The following is a 25429-nucleotide window of genomic DNA, read 5'->3' on the forward strand; positions in this document are numbered from 1 at the left end:
TGGGGTATAGCCTAAAGGGAATTGCACACTTGAAATGCCAACACAGTTGAAAATATGTCAACAAGAAAAGGGTGATTATTATGTCAGCATAGTAATCTAACCAATATCCGTTTCAGGGTGAGCAACCACGACCCCCCACCCCCATCCCAGCTGACTTTGGACTGGACCATTCTCTCATATTTAACCTATGGGCAATACAGTCTTCAAATCTGTGTTTTTGGAAAGGAGTGCCTGGAGAAATCTCACAAGCACAGGGAGAACTTTGAAAGTCCAGACATTCTAACCCCAAATTGCAGAATTTTAAGGCAGGCGTGCTAAGCACTTTTTTATTAATGCTGTCCTTCCATTTTACCTAAAATATTTTTTCCCCGACAACAATCAAGAACTTTCTCTTAAATGTTTATTGATCACCTGGCAATGCTCAAGAATATGAATGAGTAGAAATTATTACTCACTTTTTGGCAGACCCTAAAAAAAACTTGCTGCTCATTTATTATTTGACCATTGAAAATATTTTTAAACCTTACAGACCATTATACAGACACACAAAAAAACGCAAAGCCACATGAAAGTGAAAAAAGAAAAAGAAAAAAAGGAGGTTAACTCCCAACAAAACAATGGCACCATCACAAGGGGCAAACAAACATGAATAAAAAGGAATGGATGGATATATACAGGATACAAAAAGGGGCATGAGGAACAACTGCATGATTCAATGAATATAAAGAATTGATGGGGTGATTTTATTTGACACCAAATAAGGCCACAAAAGAGACTAAAGAGAATGATCTGGGCAATATGTCAGAAGACACATTTTTCAAAGATGAGGCACCGAGTTTCCTCTAGTGTCACACCACCTCATTCAACATACATTACAGTTCTTGAGTTTTCTTATTGTCATTAAAAAAAACCTTATGTGACCATAAAGAATACAATAAATCCTCCATTTGTTTTGTAAAGCAATTTTTTCTGTAATCAACGGATTCAAAAAAGTCATCATGTCTCTTGGTGCTAGCGTCATCCTGCTAGAATTTGCATGATCTAAAAATGACTGCTTCAAAGTATCATGATTTTGCCATTCTAAAACATCAAAAGAATGTAACCAGATACATTCACAAAGAGATGACGACTCTTTTGTTTTTGGTCAAATAAAGTTTGTTCGAAATTATGAAAAAAAGTATTTTTCATGATGTCATCTATCAACTCTGAGCTGTCCATGTTGCTTGATACCTAAAATCTGGGGGTGGTTTGGGGAGGGGGGGGGGCATCTTCCAGTGGGTACAACAACAGAAGCAGCAGCAGCGTAGCACAGTGCACACGATGCATGTACCTGTACAGTACCATTGCAAAGAATGTCACACTGGCAGCCTGATGAGGGACGCATGATGATGAAGTATACAAACCACCATTGAATCTGATGCTCCAATTTGTGATGGGGATGAGAAAAGGAGAAATCAAATAGTCCGGAACACTCCCTTTTCATTTGAAACAGTAGAAGATGCCGGCCGACTCGAGGAGTGTTTGTCAGAGGCGGAGGAGGAGGCAGGCATCCGCTCAGGTAAGCCCAGCAAAGAGTCCGGTCGTCATCTTTGTGACAAAATGTCCATTGTGTCTTTGACAGCACGGCGGCCCGCTTCTTCACATCAAGCCAAGAGCTGCCGCGCGTGCACGTGCCCATGATGCTTTAGGAACACATTCCCGTTACAAAAAGGCATGTCACTGTAAACTGCGACCAAGCGGAGGCTGCCTCCTGTTACCGCTGAACTTCCTTGACCGCCAAGATGCGAGTGAGCATGCTCTGCAAAATTGTGTGATGTAGTGCGTGACAAGTATACCAGTAGGAACTGTGGGCAAAGAAAAGAAGGAGAGTGAAAATTTCATTGAAAATTTCATCGTACATTTAAAAAAAAATAATAATACAGCGAAAACACAAAGCTGGATGCATTTGAAAGTATATTAATGTATATTTTGCAGTTCCAAATATTTGTGACTAACTTTTTGTGCTTATATACAATCAATATTATTTACAATGCGCAAATGTAGATGATAAACCGAAGCCTCAGTATGTTTTATTGTTGCTAAATTATGAAAGCCTGAAAGTGCTTTTGTGGTGCAAACATTTTTAACAGGCTAAATGTTTGACTGTATTTGCAAATACATCAGTACATACTTGCAAATATGTGTGAATGCAAATGATACAAGGACTGCTTTTTATATAGCGCTTTAACTACACCATATACTTGCCCATACATTTAAATGTACTTGCAAATATGTTTAAATATATCTGCAAGTACATTTTGAAACTACTAATAGGCTAAATGCCCCCCCCCCCCCTCCCAAAAAAAAAAACATTAAAAAAAACAAAACAACTTAGCATTTCCCCCGGGGACTTGCGCAAGTACCCAACATTTGTTATTATTATTATTATTATTAATTTATTTCATTTGGCCTACTATGGAGGACCAAAATTGCCAAAATTAAAAGTAAATAAATGACCAAAATTTAAAATTAAAACAGATTAAAAATATATAATAAAAAAATTAAATAATGATTATTTATATATATATATATATATATATATATATATATATATATATATATATATATATATATATATATATATATATATACACACGCATATACACACACACACACACACACACACACACACACATTTTGTTGTTTTTATTTCCATTTATATATTTTTTTTAATTAAATTTTTTCGAATTATAATTTTTTATATCTGTTTTTATTTTCACTTTTAGTCATTTATTTATTCATTTGGCAGTTTTGGTCATGATACCAATAGGTTAGAAAATTAAGTAAACATTGTGTCTTCATAGTTTTTATGATTTATTGTTATGTCTGCAGTGCATGGTTTATGTTAGGCATTTTTCCCATAATGCCACGAGGTATGAACATGTGAAAGTCAATAAATACCCTGTGTGGTATTACGGGTGGGGTAATGCATTATATAGCATTTAGCCTACAAGTACGTTCAAACGTATTTGCATGTACGTTTGAACGTATTTAAATGCATAAAAAAACAAACATACTTGCAAATACATACGAACATATTTGCCAGTCAAAAATGTTTACTCCATATTGGCACACTTCCAAACTAAATGGCTGACAAGTGCATCTGTGACTGTGGATCTCCTTTCCCATATGCAAGGGCATTGCAGTAAAAAACAAACTGCTTAAAAAATTTAGATAGTGGGGCATGAACATTGCATTTCTCCTCCAAGGAGAGCCACTGGCGGCTCTGCCTAGCATATAAGGGACTTATAATGGTAGACAAATTGAAGTTTCTGACCTGTGTGTGTGGACATTGCGTTCAGGCTGGAGGTAAAACATGTCGGTCCTCTTCAATGCTGTTGGCGGGCTAATAGGGGCAGAAGACAGAACCAGATTAATTTTTTATCTCACTGGGAAAAGAACAGACAGTAAGTAAGTAGTTTCAGTTTTCTGGTTGTTCCCTTGTAGTAGCAAAACCATGCATGTTAGCATAAACTGGAAAAATAGATGGATGTCTTGTCAGTCTACACATCAGCATGCTATCTCATTAAATATAATCAAATGTGCTGTCGCTGATTCCTCTCCTTTGGGGAACACAAATTGTATTATAACATTCACATTTGTTTGTGTGTGTGCGTGTGTGTTACCATCTAGAGAGATAGAACTCATAGAGTCTGACAGGACAGTGCAGAGGATTGGTAACATTTTCTGCCATCTCAATGTCCCCATCCTCCTTTTCTTGCTTTTTTTTCATTCGCTCTAAAAGCAACAATCAGTGACATGAAGTCAACATTCCTGAACGGCAGACTTAATTTAACATTTGAGAGGGAGATAACGAATCCAAGGGTTCGATTGCGGACGCGTTCCACACCTGTCTCTCCACGGCTGGAAGTAGCAGCAGCACTGTTTCGCTGGTATCTGAGGTAGAGGACTTTGCCTGTTCGACTGCAGGGTTTGGTGTGCAAACTGAAGTTGGCAAAAGACAGGCTTTGGTGCTGCGCCAAGGTGGTGAAGTGGAAGTTCTTGGTGTAGAAGAAGAGAAGCGTGTTGAGCAACACGATGGGGGAGTAAGCGCCCAGCTGCTTACATTCCCATAGGAAGGACTCCTCAACTCGAGAGCACACGGGGCTACCTGGAGGGGGAAAGTGGAATGGGATAGACCTGAGAAAACGGCATCAGGTTTGCTGTTTAGTCAATGTACCTTGTACAGTTTGCTTTAAGAACGTTAAAAAATTGGTTGTGCCCAGTCAAATATTCACACTTTGACGTGGGCTCGACTAACATTTGGCAAGATCCCTTAGCTGCTAATTGGCCGCTCAATCGGTCACTTGGTATGCAGCGAAGAGTCCTCAACTAAAATTCTTTGCAATGGTCCAACTTAAGTCCTGTTCGGCTGCGTCGTTCAGAGTGCCGAAGGCAAAAGTTTGCACTTGCCTCACAGTCCCTAAGTTGATATGGGCTGATATTAGAATCTGACAGTATGCTAACCAAATGATGACCAAATATATTGCAGTTTTAGGGTATTAAAATTGCAGCTCTAAAATGACTCAAAAAAAAATATTTGGGTAAAGATTTTTTCCCCCATTGGACACAATCTATTTTATATAGAATATTTGGTACATTATGAAACATGCACAATGTTACGTTTAAGTAAATAAGTGTTAACATTCATCTTCCCCCCAAAATAATAATCTTCTTTTCTGTTTTAATTCTTTTTAAGTCACAGTGTCCCATCACTGCTAAACTATATTTCATGGGCTACTCATGTTGCCCTTGGGGCTAACTAGAGGCTGGCACCTTGTTGTTGTTTTTTTAAGACAATGCACATTAATCAGAATGCATTTGTGTAACTGTGTCTGTCTCTTCTAACCTCCCTCCGTACTCCTGCAAAAAGTTCATTGGAGGCAATTAACTTCAAAGATGCAGCTCCTTTACTCAACTTTGCAAGCAACCAATCATATATTGTGCATTGCTTAGAAGTCTCCTCAAAAAAAGAAAAGGAGAGCTCTTTAGTGGTGACAGCCAGTATTAGCAGTTATTGAAATCTTGACTTTTTAAAACCACGATAAACCGCCAAACCAATCGGCCCATATCCAGTAGTAATTGTAAGCTCATGCTGATAATGTTGATTTTTTTGGGCAATTGGCTAATATATTGAGCACCAAAACTTGGTCAAATTATTGCTCAGATCTGAGATCGAGTGCAATAAAATAATCTAGAAGAATCTACTACAGTTGGTTTTATATTGGCACGGCTTTCCCATCTGTGAACGTACCACTGGGCAGCTGTTTAGGTTTCCAGAGTCGCAGCATCCCAGAGATCTCCAATGCAAATTGACTGTACAGCTCATCGGTGAAAATATTCTCTATGCGGCCCTTCATGAATAGATACTGTCCACATAGAAGGCGAGAGAAGCAAACAAGACAAAAGGTCAGGATAAAGTGAGACACAAGCAACCAAAAGATGCTCACAATTAATGCGGGTACCTGTTGTATCCCCAGGCAGAGGTAGAAAATGCTGTCAGGGCTGTAGGCCTCACCATTCGGCCTACGCACTTCTTTGATAAAGCAAGACAGAGCATAGCTCAGCTCAGCAGAATCACACTGAAGAATATCCTCTTTAACAACCACTGGATTGGCTAGAAATAGTAGAGACGGTGAGCAAATAACCAAAACGTTCAAATAGTGTCGATCCAACAAATGCATCAGAGGAAAAGCTTTTTTGCTCACATCTTCTAGAATGTGTGTTGTGTTGCTGCACCCAGCTCGTCCATGCTTTAACACCATACATGTAGTTCAATTGGAAGCTGACTGGAGTCACGACAGCACTGCGATCTGACGAGGCAGGTCGCCTTCGACCCTGCCTCAACAGAAATGCAATAATGGACACGTTAGCCAAAATGATTTAAAGTAAAAACAATCTGAAAACAAAGTTCTGAAGCATATGTACAGTATAGGAGGCTGATATGAGAGAGCTTACAGTACTATACTGCAGCCCAGTCAGTGTTGCCATCTTACCCGTTTCCGACCAGAGAAAGGTTCTCGAGGCCTCTTCACACCTCGCTTAGGGGTTGTTGATGACTTCAGATCAAGCAATTCTTAAAAACAACAACCAAAAATCTATTACATGAAATAGGTATATTTAAACATTCTCGTTAGTCAATTAAAACTCTCATATTTGTGCATTTGCCTACTAAATAGTGACTGGTGATAAAATATAGTCCTAAATAGGGCTGAACAATATTTCAAACCTCAATATTCATGTCAGCTATCTTGATAATGATACAAAAAAAAAGTTTGCAGCTACTCCATGATGCATTGTTTGACTGGTGCTAGTTATAGTCTGGTGTGACAATAGTAAAAAAAAATATGACTATTTCCAACTATCCTGAAATCTTGTGCTATATTTGGTTGGCTTTTATATGACAAAGCATTGGCCCTTGACATGACAAGCCATTTCCCTACAATTTTGTATGACTCCAACTGCATATTTGGTTTCACTCCATTTTCGCACTGTCCAGCCCCAACATCCATGGAGACTTTTAACTTGTCGCATCGTGACGATCATCATTAGCAACAGTTAAACTCATTCATCTCTTACCCATTGGGAAGTCATTCTCCAAATCAGCCATTGGAGAGGAGGGAGGCTGTTGTTCAGCAGGGATGGTGTCTTGGTTCTCACTTGTTGTCGGTTTAGCCTTTGGCTGGCTTTTACGTGTTTTCCTTCCTGAAGTTACTGGGCGAAGAATTTTGGTTTGTGCTGTGCTTGGACTCTCCTCAACTTGGTGGACTGCAGGAGGGAGTACTTCTGACATTGTGCTTTTATCCTGGTCTATAAAATACAGTTGGAAAAACAAAATGCTTCAGTTTGGTTCCGTCATACATTAAAGACCTGGGGTGACCGAGAGTCACTCATCAATATCAAGGAAACACTCCACTGCGTCAATGTTATTCACGGTGGGGAAAAATTAATAAATAACATTTCTGAAATGCTCCCAAGAACATACAGTTTACAAAAGCCATTCTAGACATTCCATCTACATTGCAACCTGATGGAATCAAGACAAGAATTAACAGTAGGAGTTAAAAATATGTATCTAGAATTAGTCAGTCAGGGCATCACCTGTGCTGGCATCATCTAAATCCATCTTTACAGTCTCCGCATCCCAAGGATCTGATTGGACAGGGGCAGCTGTCTCTACATCCAAAGGATGTGATTGGACCGGTGCAGCGGTCTCCACAGCCAAATGATCTGATTGGACAGCGGCCGCAGTCTTCACATCCAAAGGATTTGATAGGACATTGTCAGCTGTCTCCACATCAAAAGAGTCAGACTGGACAGTGGCAGCTTCCTCCAAATCCAGAAGATCTGATTGGTCAGCAGTGGTTATTGCATGTTTCCTCAGTGGTGGCACAAAAACAGGTATAGGGTTCTTAGATGTGACTTGACATTCTCCGAAATCGTCCAAATCATTTTGCCTTTCCAAATTCAAAGGCTCTGACTGGACAGCTGCATCTTTTACATCTTTACTCTGTGGGGGCACAAGAGGAAAGGGAACCTGTGCAGCGACCGTAGGATCTGACTGGACAGCAATATCTTTCACATCTTTGATTTGTGATGCCACCTTAGCTTGATTCTGCTTGTCAGTCTCTAGTTCCACAGAATCTGACTGGACAGCTGCATCTTTCATATCTTTTCTTTGTGGCGGTAAGACAATGGGCGACTGAACCGGGGGTATGACTTCCTGTTCCATGGAGACCTCATCATCCTGCTTTTCAATCTCTTCATTCCAAGGATCTAACTGGATGGCTGCATCTGTCATTTCTTTACTCTGTGGTGGTATAACGATGGGCACTGGAACCTGAAAATAACAAACACAAACTTTTGAGAAGATACCAAAATGTGCATACGTTGCTCCTAATTATTCAAATGTTATAGAATATGATAGATAACATAATAAAACATACAGTTATAGGCATTGCCATTGGAACAGGCGTGTGCTGGGTGTACATGTTCATAGGCACTGGGATAAAGACTGGCACGGGAACTGGCACCATTAGCATCTTCACTTTGTCCTCCTCTGTGGAGCAGTTTGATGAGGGTGGGGATGGAGCTGGATGAGAGTGAAAGCAATGTAAGAAAATAGTACATCACTAACAGGCTGAAACACACCTAACGTTTTTTTAATCGCAGTTGCAGAGAAAACGTGTGCCTCACTTTAAAGATGTTGCACCAGTGGAGTAAAGTAACTAACAACAAATCTTTTCTTTTCTTTTTAATGTACTTATAGGGATTTTTTTCTTAGGTGTCTGTATTGTACCTGAGTATTTTCTGACAATTTTACTTTTACTCCCTCAATTTGAAAACAGATAACTGTTCTTTTTACTTCTTACTTTGTCAAAATAGGCTTGTTACTTTTTTCAACCTATGCGGATGGGATAATTATGTAAAAGGACTTAAAAAAAAGATTTTGACGGTTTAATTGGGGACTGGTGCAACACTATATTATAATATTTGTAAACTTAACTCATACAAACCCAAAAACGCATAAATAGATTTTTTAATACTTTGTCCTGCACTCCCCGAAACACTTATACGTTTTTTTAACCGTTTTTTAAATTTTATTCTAGAGCATACAGAAGGCTTTGATACAGCTTCTGACATGAAGAGGTCGCTTAAAGCAATGGTAGTTATTACTAAAAACGGCCAGCAGGTGACAGCAGAGTATAAGAGATCAGACAGGGCCATGTTACAAAAAGCTCTTTTCCCCAGTGTTTTCAACAGGTTTGTGAATAATGATGAAACCTAGCTATAATGTAATGCTAAATTGCTGCAAAACGGACACAGATACAAATATACTTTTTTCCTGAAGAAAAAAAGAGATTCTAATCTTTCTTTTGGTAGGTTCCATGTTTTTATAGCAACAGAACAGAAAATTCTGTGGACATTGCAAAATCTGTCAAAATCCAGTAAAACAGCTGGGGGCGAAGGGGGTTGCTTCAGTGAAAATGGCAGGGAGAGAATGAGTTAATATTATATTCAGAAACTTAAAAAACACAATCAAAAACTATCCAATTTCAAGTTTTTGTTGTTCTCTCGAACATCTGCTTTCTTGTCTGGTATGAAAAATCTTCTTTTTTCTCTCAACAATTCCCTTCTTCCTAAATCAAGCAATCAAATTCACACTCATTTGTCATTTTTGGTCCGCAATGGTTTTGACAAGCAATTGCCGTTTTCCTTGTCCAGTCCAATGGTTCTACCCTGGTACGCACAGAATGTAATTATCTAATCATGTATTCATATTCCTGCAACTGTGTAATATCTGTAGAAGCTACTCACCCGTTTCCCGGTGTGTCTTCATCTTTTTAACAGCTTTTTCACAGTCATCTAATGTGATATCATCTGCTTGGAGAGAGGGAGCTGTGATTAGTTGGCACTACAGCATCTGTTGTTACAGTCTCATCACATAGAGGCAACATTTGCTGCTTGGTTAGTGCTTGAATGTGTGTCACATTCTAAACACACCTGTTGGTATCTGCATTCATTCTGCGCAACAACATTTGTAAACGAGGCAAGACATGCTAAATGGTGTTGTGAATTAACCTGAAGAATCTGTGGATGATTGAAGGAGCAGACATAAGCTCTCTTGATCCATTGTGAATGGCCTGCAAAGAACGGACTTGTTCTTCATTTGACGTCGGCAGGATGGGGACCCACGCATGGTATCTGTCTGAGTGCTGGCCTATGCATTTTAACAGCAAAAACAAAGATTTGGAGTTTTTGTCATGTATTCTAAGTACTATTTCCAAAAGAGGATGCAATACATACATGATCAAGAATCTTGCCATCTACACTAGAGTTTGGAAGTCCTCCTGTAAAAAGAAAAAAAGAAGAAAAACATGAGCATGATCTGACAGTGTATATTAGCCAGGGTATGGGGACAGTTAATTGTGACAGCGGCATGTCAAAAATACGTCACACAGAGTTCTATTGTACATCACAGTGGCCCGGGGCCACTGCATGACTATGTAGGGTCACCTGAACTTCACTGACACTGGCCAAATATGATGAAATCAATAAGTACTTGTAATGGTGAATATTCAATATTCAGAGTTTTATCCACTTAATGATCAATCATCATTAATCTTCTAACCACACAATGCACATTTTTTGAGGCAAGTTAAATCCTTCCATAAGGCTTGAATGGAATGGCTTGAACAAGATATAAGACCAAAAAATGCCAAATGTTAAAATTCTGTTGGATTTTTTTTTTTTTACTGAAAAAAGAAATACCAAAAAAAAAAAGTATTTCTTTAAGGCTTAAATAATTCCGTATAAGGACGCTAAACATGAAATAATAAATTAAACATATCACGAGTAAACAGGCCCAGTGCCTACTCTGGAAGGGCCACCACAACATGATTGGGCAACCACCCAAATACAGTAAGTTTAATATAGAAACCCTGTAATTCCAAATTAATGGTATGCTGGCACTTGTGCTTTTTTTGCCCACAAAAATCTGATTTTAAATTAACCCCCAGTGCCCCCCCCTTGATTTTCAAAAAGGCAAATGACTTTATTGAAGTTGTCCCACCTTCTATTTTTCCATTCATTTAGTCTCTAAATACTATTGCAAACACTGAATCAAAATGAACCTAGATTGACTGATAAAACAAATAAATTACATCAACAATCACCCAGTGCTAGCAGACACTATGACAAGGATCAACACACAAATCAACTAACCAGTCAGCGCAACATCCGACGGCACACTGGGTTGAGTTGCAGAGCCATTTGCTAGTGACACAACATCAGCTATGACAGGGTTCGCTTTTGAGGAGTGGTGAGGCTGGGCTGGAGCTGGAGCTGGAATTAGAGCAACACAAATTGCACATTTTAACTGCCTTTGCAGAATCATAATAGAGGTTATTGCCACTGTCAGCGAAAAGTACATTGACAGTCTGTGATTCAAAGTCTGTGATCCATCTGCAGTGGGAGTGGGCCACATTAAACTGGCAGAGCTGACAGGATGGAACTAAAGGCAGAGCTCAAGCCCACAAATATGATCTGTAGGCGAACTGCAGTGGGTCCAGGTGTGAAGTGGTGATCAATTTGAGGTGGGCTAAGACAAGGCGCTCAAAGAAATTCATGACTACATTATGTAACACAATAATATCCAGTTTCTCAGCAACCAACAGGCAATTCTGACTTCACACGTCAAAATAACTTACCATGAGGTGGCTCTGCTCCAGTACCGTTACTGGGAGTGTGCTGGGTCGATTCAAAATTCAGGGAGCAGTACCCGAGTAAGCAGTTCAGGTTGCAGAAGTTCCGTACTGAGCCCATGTACTGCAGCTTTTCATTTAAGTAGCCCTGCTTCCTACAACTGTCACATCGACCCATCTGTACAACGGAGAGTCATAAAGACATATTGATCACTTAACAGACTGATGTCAAATTCATGAAAATGTAAAAAAAAAAAAAAAAAACTAAACAAAACTTAATTTGTTTACATTCATGACGGATTAGGGTAACATTGTTTTTTTTTATTTATTTTTTTTATAAGAAATGCAAGGCTATCTTCTTACCCCATAATAGAGTACAGTGTACTGGGACATGCAGAGGGGTTTGCAGAATTCTTCCAGCTTGCCTCCATAGTGACTATGCAACATCTTTTGGCTAATGCTATAGCAATAGCTGCAGGGACGGCAGGGTGGATCCTTGTTACGAGATGTTATGCAAACTTTGAAGTTTTGTTTACAGGCTGAAAACACACAACAGTTGGGGTTAGTCACCAGTCATATAAAGTCAGAAACAGTGAAAAGATCAAGCGCATGGCATGGAAAATTTTAACTTTGGCCTGAGAGAAGCTTAGTTTCTCAAAATGAATATTCAAATGTCAAGAAAAGCGGCCAAGAAAATGGATGGATGGATGGATGTCAAGAATTAATGCTGACTCACGTTTGCTGCAAAAGAAAATGTCTTTCCCATTGTAGTGGATTGTGTCAAATGGCACTTTGTCCCTCTTACAAACATCACACATGATCAGGATATTGTTTTGTGTTTTATACAGGTCACAACATATCATAGAGCAGAACACAGAAATCCGATCCTGTGAAGAAACAAGGTGCAATTACACAACAGTTCCAGATTTGAAAATAATGAAGATGTTGAGGGTCTTACTTTGTGGCCAAAAAGCAGTGGCTTGGTGGTGAACTGCTTAATACATTGATGGCAGGTCACTTTAGGGTTATCGCTTGGTCCACCCTCTGCTGGTTTCAGAGACTGAGCGGCAGGTGCAGGTGTTCGGGGATGACCTTGCCCTGGCACAGAAGTTGAGGTCAAACCTAGCGATGGCGGAACCAAAGGGGGTACTGAGCTGTTGCTTCCGTGGTGGCTGGGATAAGGGGCTGTAGACGGGTAGTCCTGAGGAATGGGTGGGACTGAGCTGGCTTTGGACGAGGGGCCGAGTCGCGAGGCATCCCTTGGAGAAGATTTTCCATTGATCAGCTCTGAGCCAGTATGCCCTGTTTTCTATTAAAATATATCAAAACCAACACACAGTTACAGATTAGGGAACACATTCTGTATTTTCAACGACAAAATCGGAAACGACAGAAACAAAATACAGTAGATTTTTAAATAATTGCGCAATGAAAATAAGGTTATACTTATTATATTTCAAAACTAAATTTAACATTGATGGGCTTCGACTTTTGACTAATTTAAGATTTTTAAATTACATACTTTTTCCAGACCCTAATTTCCAGATTTGTCAGTAAAAAAACAAAACAAAAACAAAAATCGAATTTATGACAATTGAGTAAATAGATATCATTTTTTATTTATTTAATGAGCAAACGTGTTTCATAAAACACATCATTTTATTTATTTTTGTTTTGTTTTCTGATCCAAAAATCGATCTGTGACTGAAATCCGTGATCTGATCTGAACCGTGACTTTTGTGGTCCCTTTGCTATCAACGTCAGTACTTAATCTCTCCTGTCCTTTTTGTGGGGGCACTAATCCCTTAAATGGTGGTAAAGTAGACAGAAGCAGTGGCGAAGAACTGGTGTCCAGACAAGATTTGCGAAGAAGAACAGTCGGCAAGTTTTCACTGTCACTCACATATTGAATACTGCGATGTGTTGTTGAGAAAGTTTCTGACATGATATCGATTATCGTAGATATTGTGATATTATCAATATCGTGGGCCACATATCGTCACAGTATCAAATCATGAGTTACACGTATCATCCCACCCCTATTGCACATATTTGACCGTTTTTGTACCAAGAAGTGCTTCTGCATTTTAATCACCTATTTTTTTTCTTCTTTGCATTGATTTCATCCTTCTCGTCTATGAGTTGATTTACATTTTATAGAGTTAACACATTGTGCTGCTTCTGTCCCTTCATTTTTTCCTCAAGCATGTTTTCCTTTGCAGTGTTCCAGTAAGAAGAGGTAATCACCAAAGAAATTATGAAATCACTTGTTTTAAATTTGCTCATTTCTGTCCTCAGAGTATTTGACCTCTACTTATCAGAAAATTTTACTGTATCAGGTTTCTATGTTTGCTTCTATAATTTAATGGCTAAGGGTGCAAGCTACCGGTAATTAATTTGGAACAATATAATGTTTTTTTTTTTTTAGTTTTTTTTTTTTTTTTACTAATCACCCCCCCAAAAAAAATGCTTTGAAACTATAATTATATCATTAGAATTTTAAAACCTTATTTACAATGCCCTTCTCTGTTTTTGCACAGAAATTTGTTGCTGGCAGACACTTCCAGCGACAAGATGGTGTGAATGAAGAGGGACTCGGGTCACTTTAAACAAACAAAAAAATAAAATGTTTTGTCATTACAGTACTACAAAATGGAGCTGGGGCCGACTGGAGACGGGGGGGGGGGGGGTGTCACGGGAAGAAAGGATCGTACACACGTGACTATGAGACAGCGGCCTGGTCGGTCAGCCAGGGGCGGGGGGCATCAATCAAGTAACCGATGGAATCATTTATAATGGATATGATAATTGATTCTAAAAAGAATAGTTTTTGACAGCCCTTCTATAATTATTAAGCAATTCTTGTACTACCCTTACCCTGAAGGTAGAAACACATTCATAGGAGCAAAAGTTCCTTATGGTGCCATCGACCATTGCCAGGTGGTACTGGGGAACAGCTACAGTCTTGCACAGACAGCATGGAAACGAGGCCCCTGTGGAATGGACACAAGCATCTCACATGATTATTACAAAATCATTACACCTTTTTCAGGGATTGTGTTCCATCCTACCGGTTAGCGTGTGCAGTGGCGGTCGGCTCATTTGCACACAAACAGGTGAACAGTAAAGCTGAACTTTTCCTTTATCGTCACGCTCCATGATGGTGGCCGACACGATTGCAGACTTTTGACATCTGGCACACTCAATCGTCTTTCGGCAGGACTATTTGCATGGGAAGCAATGAAACACAACCTTTTTACATTACAATCGTTTGTGTGCCATGTGTCTTATAGTGAAAAAAGAAACTTGCATATACCTGTTTGTAAGTACCAATGCAGGTGGGACCACAAAAGTTGAGCTCGGATTTTTCAATTGTTAGTGTATGATATGAGTCCGAACTACTATTACAGTACAGTCCACAGCCTTCGCAGCAGTTCATGGCTAACTGTCGCATCTTGCGCCATGTTACAAAACAGGCGTCACTGCAGAGTCTGTGCAGACGACCTTGGTGGCTGACCTCATGCTCGATCTGGTGGAAAGAATCAGGAGCAGACAAGAAAAAAAGAAAGTATGAATCATGTCCCTTTTGGGACATTGTGAGTTCCTAGGAATTTTGTACGTGAGATCTTTTGATGTGTATTGGCAGAGATTTATAAAAATTAAGTTACATATTGATATTCATCTGATTCCCAATTACAGTAAGAAATCAACATTATTAGTGTCTTTACAACTAACATCCTCACTATAATTAATTATTGAAGGTAATTTGAGCAAATTTGTTATTTCAGAAGTGTGTTTCAAATACGGTAGGCCAAACATTAATGAGTGCCCAAGATATAGTTCTCAGCTTCAAAAAGGTTGATGCACTACAGCAAAAAGAAGCTCCCTGGCATTTAGAGTTCAGCAGGCAAAAAGACACAAAAAAAACTGTTGTTTGAAAAAAAAGCTCATGTCATTGTGATTACCCGGGTGGTGATTCTGCACACACTACAAATAACGTTTTCCGTCGGTCGTTCATTGGACTTCTCCTGAGGCTTATCAATTTTCTTCTCTGGCCGTTTTTCAACCACTTTTTCAGGGGCCTTTTCAGCTTTTTTTGTCCTGTGTCTAAAAATTGACAAACAGTGCTGGCCGCAAAAGTGCAAGTAGGTGTTGTCATCAGCTGGTATTGTTATGGTGTCCCGAGCCCGAACAATCTCACTGTAAAAAGACAAGAACAAAGGCAAACAAAGAGTTTTATCGGTATTAGTATAACAGCAAAGCAACAGAGGGAAAACAATGCGGTATGTGTTGAATATTATATTTTTTAATAAAATGACAAATTCAGCATTTTATTTTATTTTCCTGGTACTTAGTTTGATTTTATAGAGAAAAAAATCATTGCCGTTATCGACTAATATTAACTAATTACAGCGTGATACATTTTTCAGTCACATGGCTCGGCCCTATGTTGGGGTCTTTTTAAATAATTCGATATGTTGTGGAATTTTCAGTAGTTAGCCGAGATAAAAAAAAATGAATCTGGAAAACAAATTATCATTTGTGTTTCTATATATTTAAAGCTTCAAATATATACAAGTCTTATAGAGCAGTCTACAAGATAAGTGGTCTGTCAGAGAGCACACACAAAATTATTATGAAGATTCTTATTAACTCATCTACTTCCAAAAACGTATGAATACGTTCTAGTTTAAAAATTACCATGCTCCCAAAAACGTATTTATACGATTTTTTTTAATGCTAGATTTTTTTTTAAATGCAGAAGCTGCATTAAAGCTAGGCTTTAATGCAGCTTCTGAACTGAAGAGAATGCATGAAGCAATGGTAATTACAAAAAGGGCCAGCAGGTGGCAGCATAGTATAAGAGATCATCCAGGGCCATGTTGCAACAAGCTTTTTTCAACAGATTTGTGAATAATGATGAAACTTAGCTATTTTCTAATGCTAATTGCTGCAAAATGGAAACAGATACAAATATACTTTTTTCCTAATGAAAGAAAAGACTAATCTTTCTTTTGGTAGGTTCCATGTTTTTATAGCAATAGAACACAATATTCTGTGGGCCTTGCAAAATCAGTCAAAATGCAATAAAACAGCCAGGAGCAAAGAGAGTTGCTTCAGTGAAAATGGCTGTGAATGAATGAGTTAACAGGATTAAGAGGAGACTATTTACAGGTTGCCTTGCCACTTTTGTTAAAGTCAAAGTGTGAAATATAAATCTATGCTCTTTCTTCAAGTTCTGCAATTGTTTTAAAAAGCTACCAGTCTTTTACATGGACTATAAAATGTACGCCAATGTAGTGATGCATCGGAATTGAATCGAATCGTAGGCCTATCAATCAGTATTGAATCAAATCATGGGCGTCTGAATCGAATTGTATCGTGAGGTACCCATAGATTCCCACTCCTAAGTGACGTGTCGCTTTAGTATGCATTATCATCTGCGCATGCGCAAAGGCATTTCCCGTGCTGTTAAATCCCGCCTCTGGCGGTCAATGACAGACGAAGTAGAACAGTACTCAAGGATAAGTTGCATTTTTACATGTATGAAAATATCCTCATGTCATTTTAGGTGTTTTGTGATTAATGTCCTGTTACTGAAAGTTACTGTTACTAAAGGAACAGAAATTTAACAGATATATATTTTTTAATCTGCTTAATCCATTTAAAAAAATCTAATGATTAATCAATTATTTAAGGAAAATTGGTAGTTATACCTCCAAAATTGAAAATTTACACCGAATCCATGTGATCGGTATCAGCTGATCACACTCATGGATGATTGGTATTGGAATCTGCAGCATAAAATCCTGATCAGAACACCCCTAACAAAAACCTTGACCACAAAACCGATATGAACTTGACCTTACTTAAGCATTTGTGGACTGCCCCACCCCTACTATCTATCTTCTGATTCTTCTATCTATCTAAAGTTTGTCAATTGTAAATACAGCAGGGTCACCAAGATATACCTGTTGCATAGAGAACATGACTGGTTCTTGTTTGTTGGTGGTAGATGTCCTGTCAAACAAACAGTGGAGCAGAAGAGCTGTGTTGAACCTTTTCTTTGGAATGCTGTTTGACCTTTTAGCAGAACCTAAACACATTCAAAAACCAAGAAACAAAAGACGTTGGTGGTAGTCATTAACACCTTGCTGTTCTTTGTTTTGTCTGTCTGTGTGAGCACCCAAAACAGCAGCAAGAATGGAATTGTACCTTAAAGCAGCCACTGCAGCGAACACTACCAGGAATGGTTGGCGCAGGGGGTCGAAGGGGTAGCGGTGGCAAGGATGGAAGTGAAGTCTGAATTGGAGCAGGAGGTCGAACAGAAAGAGGAGTCATCGCTTGGAGAACAGCGCCTCGACCCGGAATAAAAATGGCTGTTTGTGGGGGAGCAGGTGCTGTCACTTGATGTGCTGGAAAGAAGAAAGAGGAAAAAGTTTGCTGAGACAGGAAATACTGACCCATGGAGCTAACATATCATTAGCCTATGTGCCATGTCTGTGGAATTAAAACAAATGTAATGAGCACTTACAACACCTCTAAAAAGACACGAAAAACAACGATGACTTAAGTATATGACTTCTTCTATCACCCAAACTGCTCTTCTCACAGATAATGCTCAATTTAAGGTAAGTTATTTAAGCGGCGTTTTTTTAAAGGAGGCATCTACTACACGGGATTGGGGTGGGGAGGGGGTCAGAGATCGGGCAATTGCAAGAAATGACACTGTGATTTGGAGAACACCATGGAATTTCAACCCATGTGATCTTTGTGTGTGTGTTATTTTTTTAAACATAGCTGTGAAGGTCCGTGCAATCTTGTCACATCATAATTTTGTTAAATCCAGGTCATGATAATCCACAAAGGTCAAATCAAAGCAAATGTTAATTTTTCAATTTTTTTTTTTAATGAAATATTGCTATTAGGCTATGAATGTATACTTGGAATCTTATATAATTTGGCCAATGTGAAATTTTACAGCAGCTATTTTAAATTCACACATTAGCTAAACAACATACTAAGAACAGTGCCATCGATTTGAGACATGCCTAATAGATGGATACAATATCAGCTTTGAGAAAGCCTATAACCAACTGAAGATGAATGAATGAATTTAATGGTATTTAATGTTTATGACGAGAAACATGATGTAAAATGTATGCACTCACCCACAGGGGGTGCAAGTGTGTTACCTCCGCCAACAGAGTAAACAGAGCTAATTCTAAGCTCTTCCTGGAAAACACAAATAGAATTTAAGTGGTTAAATATGTCATACATAAATATATGCAGTGCTAAACAGATTAGTCAATTTAAAATGAGACAAGACTACTCATCATCCTGAAATGCTTTAAAGCAGATTCTTAATTTCACTGTGGTGAGACGCTTTTACCATTTTGTGAAGGACTTTAAAACAAAATTCCCCTTTTTAGACCCAAAATTGAGCCAGCTCACTGAAACTTCTCTGGGAAGTCACAAATTAATCCAGCGTGAAATTATGTGTGAAGTATGTCAAGGTAAGGTACATATATCCCACTAATTGACCCTCAGATCATACATCATCATATCTAATTTCTCTCATGGGTTAGGTAAAACATTAACCTTACACCTGACCATAGACCAAACCATAGTAACACAAACTCCAAAGGACATAGTAGAACCGAACGCTGTATGCTTTTGCAAGGACCACACTGACCTCCTGATGGTCAAGTTCTTCTTTGATTTGTCTGGCGGTGCTCTGAGGCACTAAAGCAGCATCGTATCCTTCATCAATTGGCTCATCTTTAATGGTGATATTGGGAGACACCGGAGGGTTGCTGACCTCCACGGGAGGAGGCTTGGACCGCTGACATAGCAAACAACAAAGGAAGTTTTTAAAATGTAGACAGTTGACATTGCAAAATCAGTCATTCACTTGATTTTTTAGCTTGTTCTGAAGCAGATATATCAAATGTGGTCTTTTCCCGATGTGCTTGGTCAATCATAAATTTGATCTATGTTTAACATTGAACACATATCAATGAATGTCAATTTAAGGTCTAAAAGTATTCCAAAGTAAAAAAAATCAAAAAATCTAATGAACAGTACACATAAACAATTAAAACTGACTGATCAATAGTATCACATATGAATAAAATATGAGCACAAAGAGCAGGAGGGTTTGGATCGTCACTGTTGGATGACAAATTCCCATTAATGCGAATGTACCCACCTCTCCTCGACGACTGTCTTCTCTTTGCTCCATCTGATTCACGAGTCCTGCATCTAATGAGAGGGTAAAAAAAAGGCAATTTTTTTAAAAGGGAAAATTACCAATTCTAAAATAAATAAATAAAACTGACATATTTGTATTTAGAAATAGTTACATGGCATCCTTGTGCAACTTTTCATAGCAGTGACTGACCACATTTATGGAAGGTGCTGCGCGTTATGTATTTTGGCCATTGAGAGGATACGCATAACCTTTTCATTAGTCTCACATTTTGAAATTCAGTTAAGATGTTAAAAATCGGTGTGTACCCTGCTTTATGCTTGTGCCAAAACCAAAAAAAATACCACTTGCCTTGCTGAGCATCTTTTTTACTGTAATGATTAGGGACGGCAATATTGCGATATTGCCATATTAAAACTGCCACAATATCGTCGTCATGTCACGATATTAAAAGCAGCACATCTGTTAAAAATGTGAAGTTGATATCCATTTGTGCAGTTTGAGCATCCTCTGGTGACTAGTTTTTTAGTGCAGTTTAATTTTCATATGGCATGTTTTGGCCGTTCTATGTTTAAAATGCATGCTAATCATCAGATGTAATATGCTTGTGAATCGAGTCAATATGTGGAGGAACTCAATGTGTTTGTGCATTAGAAAGTAAGTGCCTCAATATTAAGTGTTATTAGAGATTGTAAGTTGTTTATGTGCATTGCTCTTATGTACAAAAGCACAACATTGTGCTTTTTTTTTTAGTATGAGCTTCTTCTTTTTTTTTTTTACAACACTGTGACCTTTTTTAATATCGCCATCCTCCCCACAATATTGTGATAATTATCGTATTGTGAGGTTCATATTGTGATAATATTGTATCGCAACGTTTGGATATTGTTACATCCCTAGTAATGATTCAAGATCAGTATCTTAAACAATGTAATAGTTGCCCAGCGTATACTCCATAAAGATTTTAAATCATGTTCCAACAATAAGGTTAGTTTAAATTAAACCGTTAAGTCTGGCATTGTGTTTACATTGGGGAAAAAGATGATTATTTCTTCAACTCAACTAACAATTTAGACCATGATGCAAATACAAGTGTGACTGTGTCCCCAAAAAATTGTGCAACGGAAAGACAAGCAGGGGTAGGCAACCCTGGTCCTAGAGAGCCGCATTCCTGTGTGATTCAGGCCCCGTCCAGATGGAAGCAAAGCCAGCTTTGTTCCTCAAACAAATCTCGTACACACAGAAGCATTTTAAGACTTGCGTGTGTCCAAAAGAAGACGTTGAGGACGTTTAACGGCTGTAATGTATATGCCAAATCTGGAGTGGCGCTCTAGCGCAGCCACAGGGAGTTAACGGAAAGCATAGAAGAAGAATCAGCGAAGAAGACGAAGACTTTAAAAAAAAAATTTGGGGGGCAATCTACAGAACAATGATGGCTTTGCATGTATCAAAACAACATGAAAAAGACGAACACTGGAGAAGTGACAATGGCGGGTGATTAAAGTAAAAAAAATAAAGAAGCTAAATATTTTGCTGCAAAAGCATAAGCAAGCCAAGGAGGCTGCGCAAAACGACTACGACACGGCTATCCGCCATTGTTGTTGACAAACTGGCGGTTCGCACGCAGTCACGCGAGAATTGGCGCATATGTCATCAATCTGCGACATCGCGTCATCATCGAGCTGCGACTATTACATCATCACTGGAGGTGTATCCTGCATAAGGTGTCCAGACGGACGCGTACAGGGCGCGTTTTGAAATCTTTCCACTCTGGAGCCCGGTTTCAAAAATGATCGGTTTCAAGCTCCGAAACCGCGCCATCATGTGGACGAAGGGCCTAAACGGAAGAAACTTGTGAGGATACATTGAAACTGGCTTTCGTGTGGACGGGGCCTCAGATGTCTCTCTCCTCCAACACAGGTGATTCAAATGATGAGCTCATCAGCAAGCTTTGGAGAAGCCTGATAATAATCCTCAACATAACAACATGTATTGATGTATTTGATTTTGTCATTGGACCTAGTCCAGGGTGTACTGTACCCTGCCTTTTGACTAAGGTCAGCTTTGATAGGCTCCAATTCACCTACGACCCTAATCAGTAAAAGTGGCATAGAAACGGATGGATGTGTGGATGGATGGATTACAGTAGAGAGGTGTCACCTACCCTGGCTGCTTTCAGGTGTGTTGTCCTTGGATGAGTGGGAAGTGTTAGCAGAGCCACTTGTCGCTTCTCGCTCCACCTCTACCTCTTCTCTGGACTCCAGAGGAGAAGGTTCTTCGTCAATGTTGTTATGTTTCCCTCTCGATGGATCATTTTTGCATTTTGCTTTGTTACAGTCACCATCCTGCGGCGAGTCCGTTGACAGAGCAAAGTGCCAGTCCTCGTCCTCCTCCTCTTCTTCGGGACCAAATGAAGGAAGGCCATCCAATGCATCATCAAATGCTGCCTCGCCACTTCCTCCTCCTTCAGTGGGTCCCATGGTAAATGAGGAGCGCTGGTCAGTGACGGGGGAAGCAATGCGTGGAGATGACGACTCTTCCACCCCCTCAACTAACTTTTCCTCTTGCCTGCTGCTGTTGCTGCTATCCTCGTCTGGATGTTGATGCTCCTCTTGAGCTGAAATTTCATCTATGGCCTTCGTCTCCTCTTGACCACCGCTCTTGGAGGAGGTGTTGGATCCTTGGGAGGAATCAGCAAAGTCTCCCAACCCCATCACCCGATCAAACACCCTGGACTGCTGCTGCTCATGCTGATGAGAACAGAAAAGAGTAAGTAAACATACTGTATGCAACATGAGAATCGTGGAATGGACACTATAAATCTGTGTGCTGAGCTATAAATAAAGTGTTTAAAAAAAAGAAATGCAAGGGTGATTTTTGAGAATATTACGCCAACGGAACCCAGATGTCCAGTACAGGTAGCCCAAACAGCGACCCCGGCCCATTGTGAAACTCTCTGCGGTGACCGATGGCGCAACGAGCCTAAATTACTAGAACCTGGGGGATCAATAAGCACCAGCCTTAACGGTTTTGTGATTTTTGGGGGAAGAAAGTACTCAAGTTTATTTTAGATGTATTTTGGCAAGATGAATGGTATTTCTAGGGATGCACGATAATGTCAATGGCCGGTAATTATAAGCAATTATCGACCAATTTGATGTCATACAGATAAACCAGATAATACAGTAATAGACATGCCACATTGCTCAATCTGTTGTGGCTCAAATTGTGCCCAACTCCTCAACTCCTCCCCTCTCCTATGTCGCATACTTGTGACATCATAATTGTTTTAAAAGTATCTTTGAATACCTTAAAAAATGTAAAATAATCTGAAATGTTAGAAAAACATGCCTAGGGTTTAAAATTCCTGATTATCTGCAAAGCATAAAGAAGTCCAAATGTGATCAGGAGCAAATGGCTGAATGAGATTGGACTAACAAGTCGGGAGGTGGGTCCTGTAAAACCAAGGACGACGGCGGTTGTTAGTGAACGAACGGCGAGCCAACAAAAAATATGCTAGCAGACCAGTGACATTATTGATAAGTCAAACTTGACTTGACTGTCATCACCTTAGTGTCAACTACAACAACAAAAAAATCTTTACTGTTCACTCACTACAAAACCGAGATTCCACAAGATGGCACCAAAGTATTACTTTTATTACTTTGACTTGGGCACAAAAAGACTAGGTGAATTTTTCAGCAAATAACATGTTAGGGAAAGGGACAAAACTGTGAATGCCAAAACATGCGGGGTTCACTGTACTGCATACTGTATTTGCAAGGGATCTGTGCACTGCTATAATATGCGTTGATGTATTCGCTATTCGGTTACACTATTGTCCTCTTATTAGTTTGTTTCATTGATATTTCAGATCACAGAGTATTCCTGTCACTCCTAGTATTTTTGTTTGTATTGTTTTCAACTATCAAAATACATGCTGTAAAAAAAAATCCCACCAGCAGTCCAAGGAAAATAAGAGCCCATCTTTGGGCAAATACACTATCTTATTTTATCTAAAATAAACAGAGAAATAACACCGCAAAGGTAAAAAATAAAAAAATAATAAAAAAGTGACAACAATGATGTTGGCAGAAACTCACGACACAAGAAAATGTCGTTTGTTTTAGACGCGTATGACGTAAATACACGGAATAATTTAAACGACGATGGACATGTTAAATGATGTTATGTACGAATAAACTGAAGAATATACTGTATGACACCACAATAAAATGAGATAATCCAGACAGTGGGTGCTTAATAACCACTACAATGAAATGTTACGATTACAGGCCTCACGTTGTCTCTTCTCTTACAGTGGAGGTGTTTCTTTAGCTCCGCCGGGATCGAAAATATTTATCAATATAAACTATAATCAATCGACAGACTTGAACGAGGGTATTTGAATATAGTACAATCTGCCGTTTTACAGTCCATGGAAGCCCCCTTGTGAAAGGTTTGTGGGGGCTGGGAGGAAACATCGTACAAAACGCTGCATTACAGGATAACAAGAATTTATTAATCACAATAGCCCCATGTTGTCTTTACACTGGTGTACTCTTACGACAGATAGCATATTTGCAACGAGCGATGTTGAAGATAGATCTCGCATCACTGCTAGACAACAGCGTGCTAGCGTCTCATAGTTGGAAGCTAACTAGCTTTAGCCTCAGCACCCGTATCTGCTGTGAGAAAACCAACATTAACCGCTTATTACACTGTGGTCGGACGCAATAAATAAGTCGCCCTAGTGTTTAGTGCCCAGGCGTAATTGCACAACTGGTGCATTTTGCTTACCATTAATCGTTTGAGTCTAAATTCCTCCGAGTCCGCCATCTTTAATTATGCTGCAGTCATTGGGTTCCAAACAGCACCCCGGGCCAACACCACCACCACCACCTTTCCCTCCTCCTCCTCCTCGTTGTCCTCCTTCCTCTCTGGCCACGCCGCTTCTTCCTCGGCTAGTAGCAGCTACAAGGATGCTGTGAGAAATGGCAACGTTTCAGACTGAACTAGCCATTAATCACTATCAAATAGAGGTGGCAAATACACTCGGTACTTACGTTAGTTTACACATTCCTCTGTAATGAATAAATAAATGCATAAATAAAAACTTTTGTTAAAAGTATAAGTACCGATTTAACTCCATTACTTTTTACAGTACCGGAAAAAAAAATACACGGGCGATTCTAGGGTCAGAGGATTAGGGGTGCCAAGCTCGACAGTGGTGCTGTCTCTGAAACATCCGAAATGTTTAATAGCTAGAAAAAGTGTCAGCTAATAACAAACAGTGGGTTACCATTAAATTCAGCAACAATGAATACTGATAAATGATACTAAAGTGTCAAGTAGGCCTACCGAGTAGGCGAAGGTAAGAGATGTACATATCCTAGTTTAACCCATTTCAATACATGCACTCAAGTACCAGAAAAAAAGTTCAGTAATTTTTGTGGTATAAAATCTATTATGCATAATAGACCACCATTGCCTATGTTAGATATTATTAACATTTAAATTCTTTATTTCATATATTAACCATTGTTATACATTATTAACATTTTAATTCTTTATATTAACCTTGGCTAAATGTTTTGTAGATGTGAGGTAGTGTTGAACTCAGTATAATTTGACCTTAAGCTGGAACATATTGTTTGGTTTAAAAAAATTCCTTCTCAGTGTTCTGTGCGAAAACACACATTTGGTCCTTGAGAACAGAATCTGTCTCGAACACACACCCCTGACCCTGACTCTGTTTGCGCCATCGCTCACGGAAAAGTACCCAGAGAGTATGTTTTGTCTACAAATGAAAGAGAGGTGGTCTGTTAAACTATAAGAAGCCATTTGCCACGCGGAAGACACACATTCGGACTCTGAAATTCCACCTGTTACGTGATGTTCGGAGTCTGTCACGATGTCCAGAGATCTGTTTTTTTTAATAAATCATCTTGCAAAGGTGTTTTTTCTTACATTA

General features: G+C 39.2%; 1 protein-coding gene across 3 annotated transcripts; it reads right to left on the reverse strand.

Moving 5' to 3' along the window:
* Nucleotides 1-386: 386 nt before the first annotated feature.
* LOC144058083 (zinc finger MYM-type protein 4-like) lies at nucleotides 387-24382 on the reverse strand. 3 transcript variants are annotated; one of them, XM_077576432.1, is made up of 31 exons: nucleotides 24256-24382; nucleotides 21620-22205; nucleotides 19456-19508; nucleotides 18940-19089; nucleotides 18416-18479; nucleotides 17460-17659; nucleotides 17216-17340; nucleotides 15209-15443; nucleotides 14560-14772; nucleotides 14315-14465; nucleotides 14121-14236; nucleotides 12202-12552; nucleotides 11980-12130; nucleotides 11607-11782; nucleotides 11250-11421; nucleotides 10765-10884; nucleotides 9847-9890; nucleotides 9622-9760; nucleotides 9358-9420; nucleotides 7986-8131; nucleotides 7643-7879; nucleotides 7141-7549; nucleotides 6619-6849; nucleotides 6036-6115; nucleotides 5748-5877; nucleotides 5505-5656; nucleotides 5294-5408; nucleotides 3890-4150; nucleotides 3666-3777; nucleotides 3317-3385; nucleotides 387-1844 (listed from the first exon to the last, which is right to left on the reverse strand). In XM_077576432.1, the coding sequence occupies exons 1-31, from the start codon at nucleotides 24292-24294 to the stop codon at nucleotides 1754-1756; spliced, it is 5181 nt and encodes a 1726-aa protein (XP_077432558.1). In that variant the 5' UTR covers nucleotides 24295-24382; the 3' UTR covers nucleotides 387-1753. The 3 variants fall into 3 exon arrangements, 2 of the variants coding, with proteins under 2 accessions (XP_077432558.1, XP_077432474.1); XM_077576348.1 differs by having other exon boundaries at nucleotides 7141-7879; XR_013295398.1 differs by lacking the exon at nucleotides 387-1844 and having other exon boundaries at nucleotides 3350-3385; nucleotides 3890-4179; nucleotides 7141-7879.
* Between the last annotated feature and the right edge of the window lie 1047 nt (nucleotides 24383-25429).

This window comes from Vanacampus margaritifer, chromosome 1 (assembly GCF_051991255.1).
Source record: "Vanacampus margaritifer isolate UIUO_Vmar chromosome 1, RoL_Vmar_1.0, whole genome shotgun sequence".
Classification (NCBI taxonomy): domain Eukaryota; kingdom Metazoa; phylum Chordata; class Actinopteri; order Syngnathiformes; family Syngnathidae; genus Vanacampus; species Vanacampus margaritifer.

What these genes read in the sequence shown, in the direction of transcription:
- LOC144058083 (XM_077576348.1), bottom strand. Translation starts at nt 24,294, where the DNA reads ATGGCGGACTCGGAGGAATTTAGACTCAAACGATTAATG. An exon ending in TCATGTTCTCTATGCAACAG is followed by an intron (nt 15,444 to 17,215) that starts GTATATCTTGGT and finishes GTCTTTTTACAG; the next exon opens with TGAGATTGTTCGGGCTCGGG. An exon ending in TTTAGATGATGCCAGCACAG is followed by an intron (nt 6,850 to 7,140) that starts GTGATGCCCTGA and finishes TGTATTTTATAG; the next exon opens with ACCAGGATAAAAGCACAATG.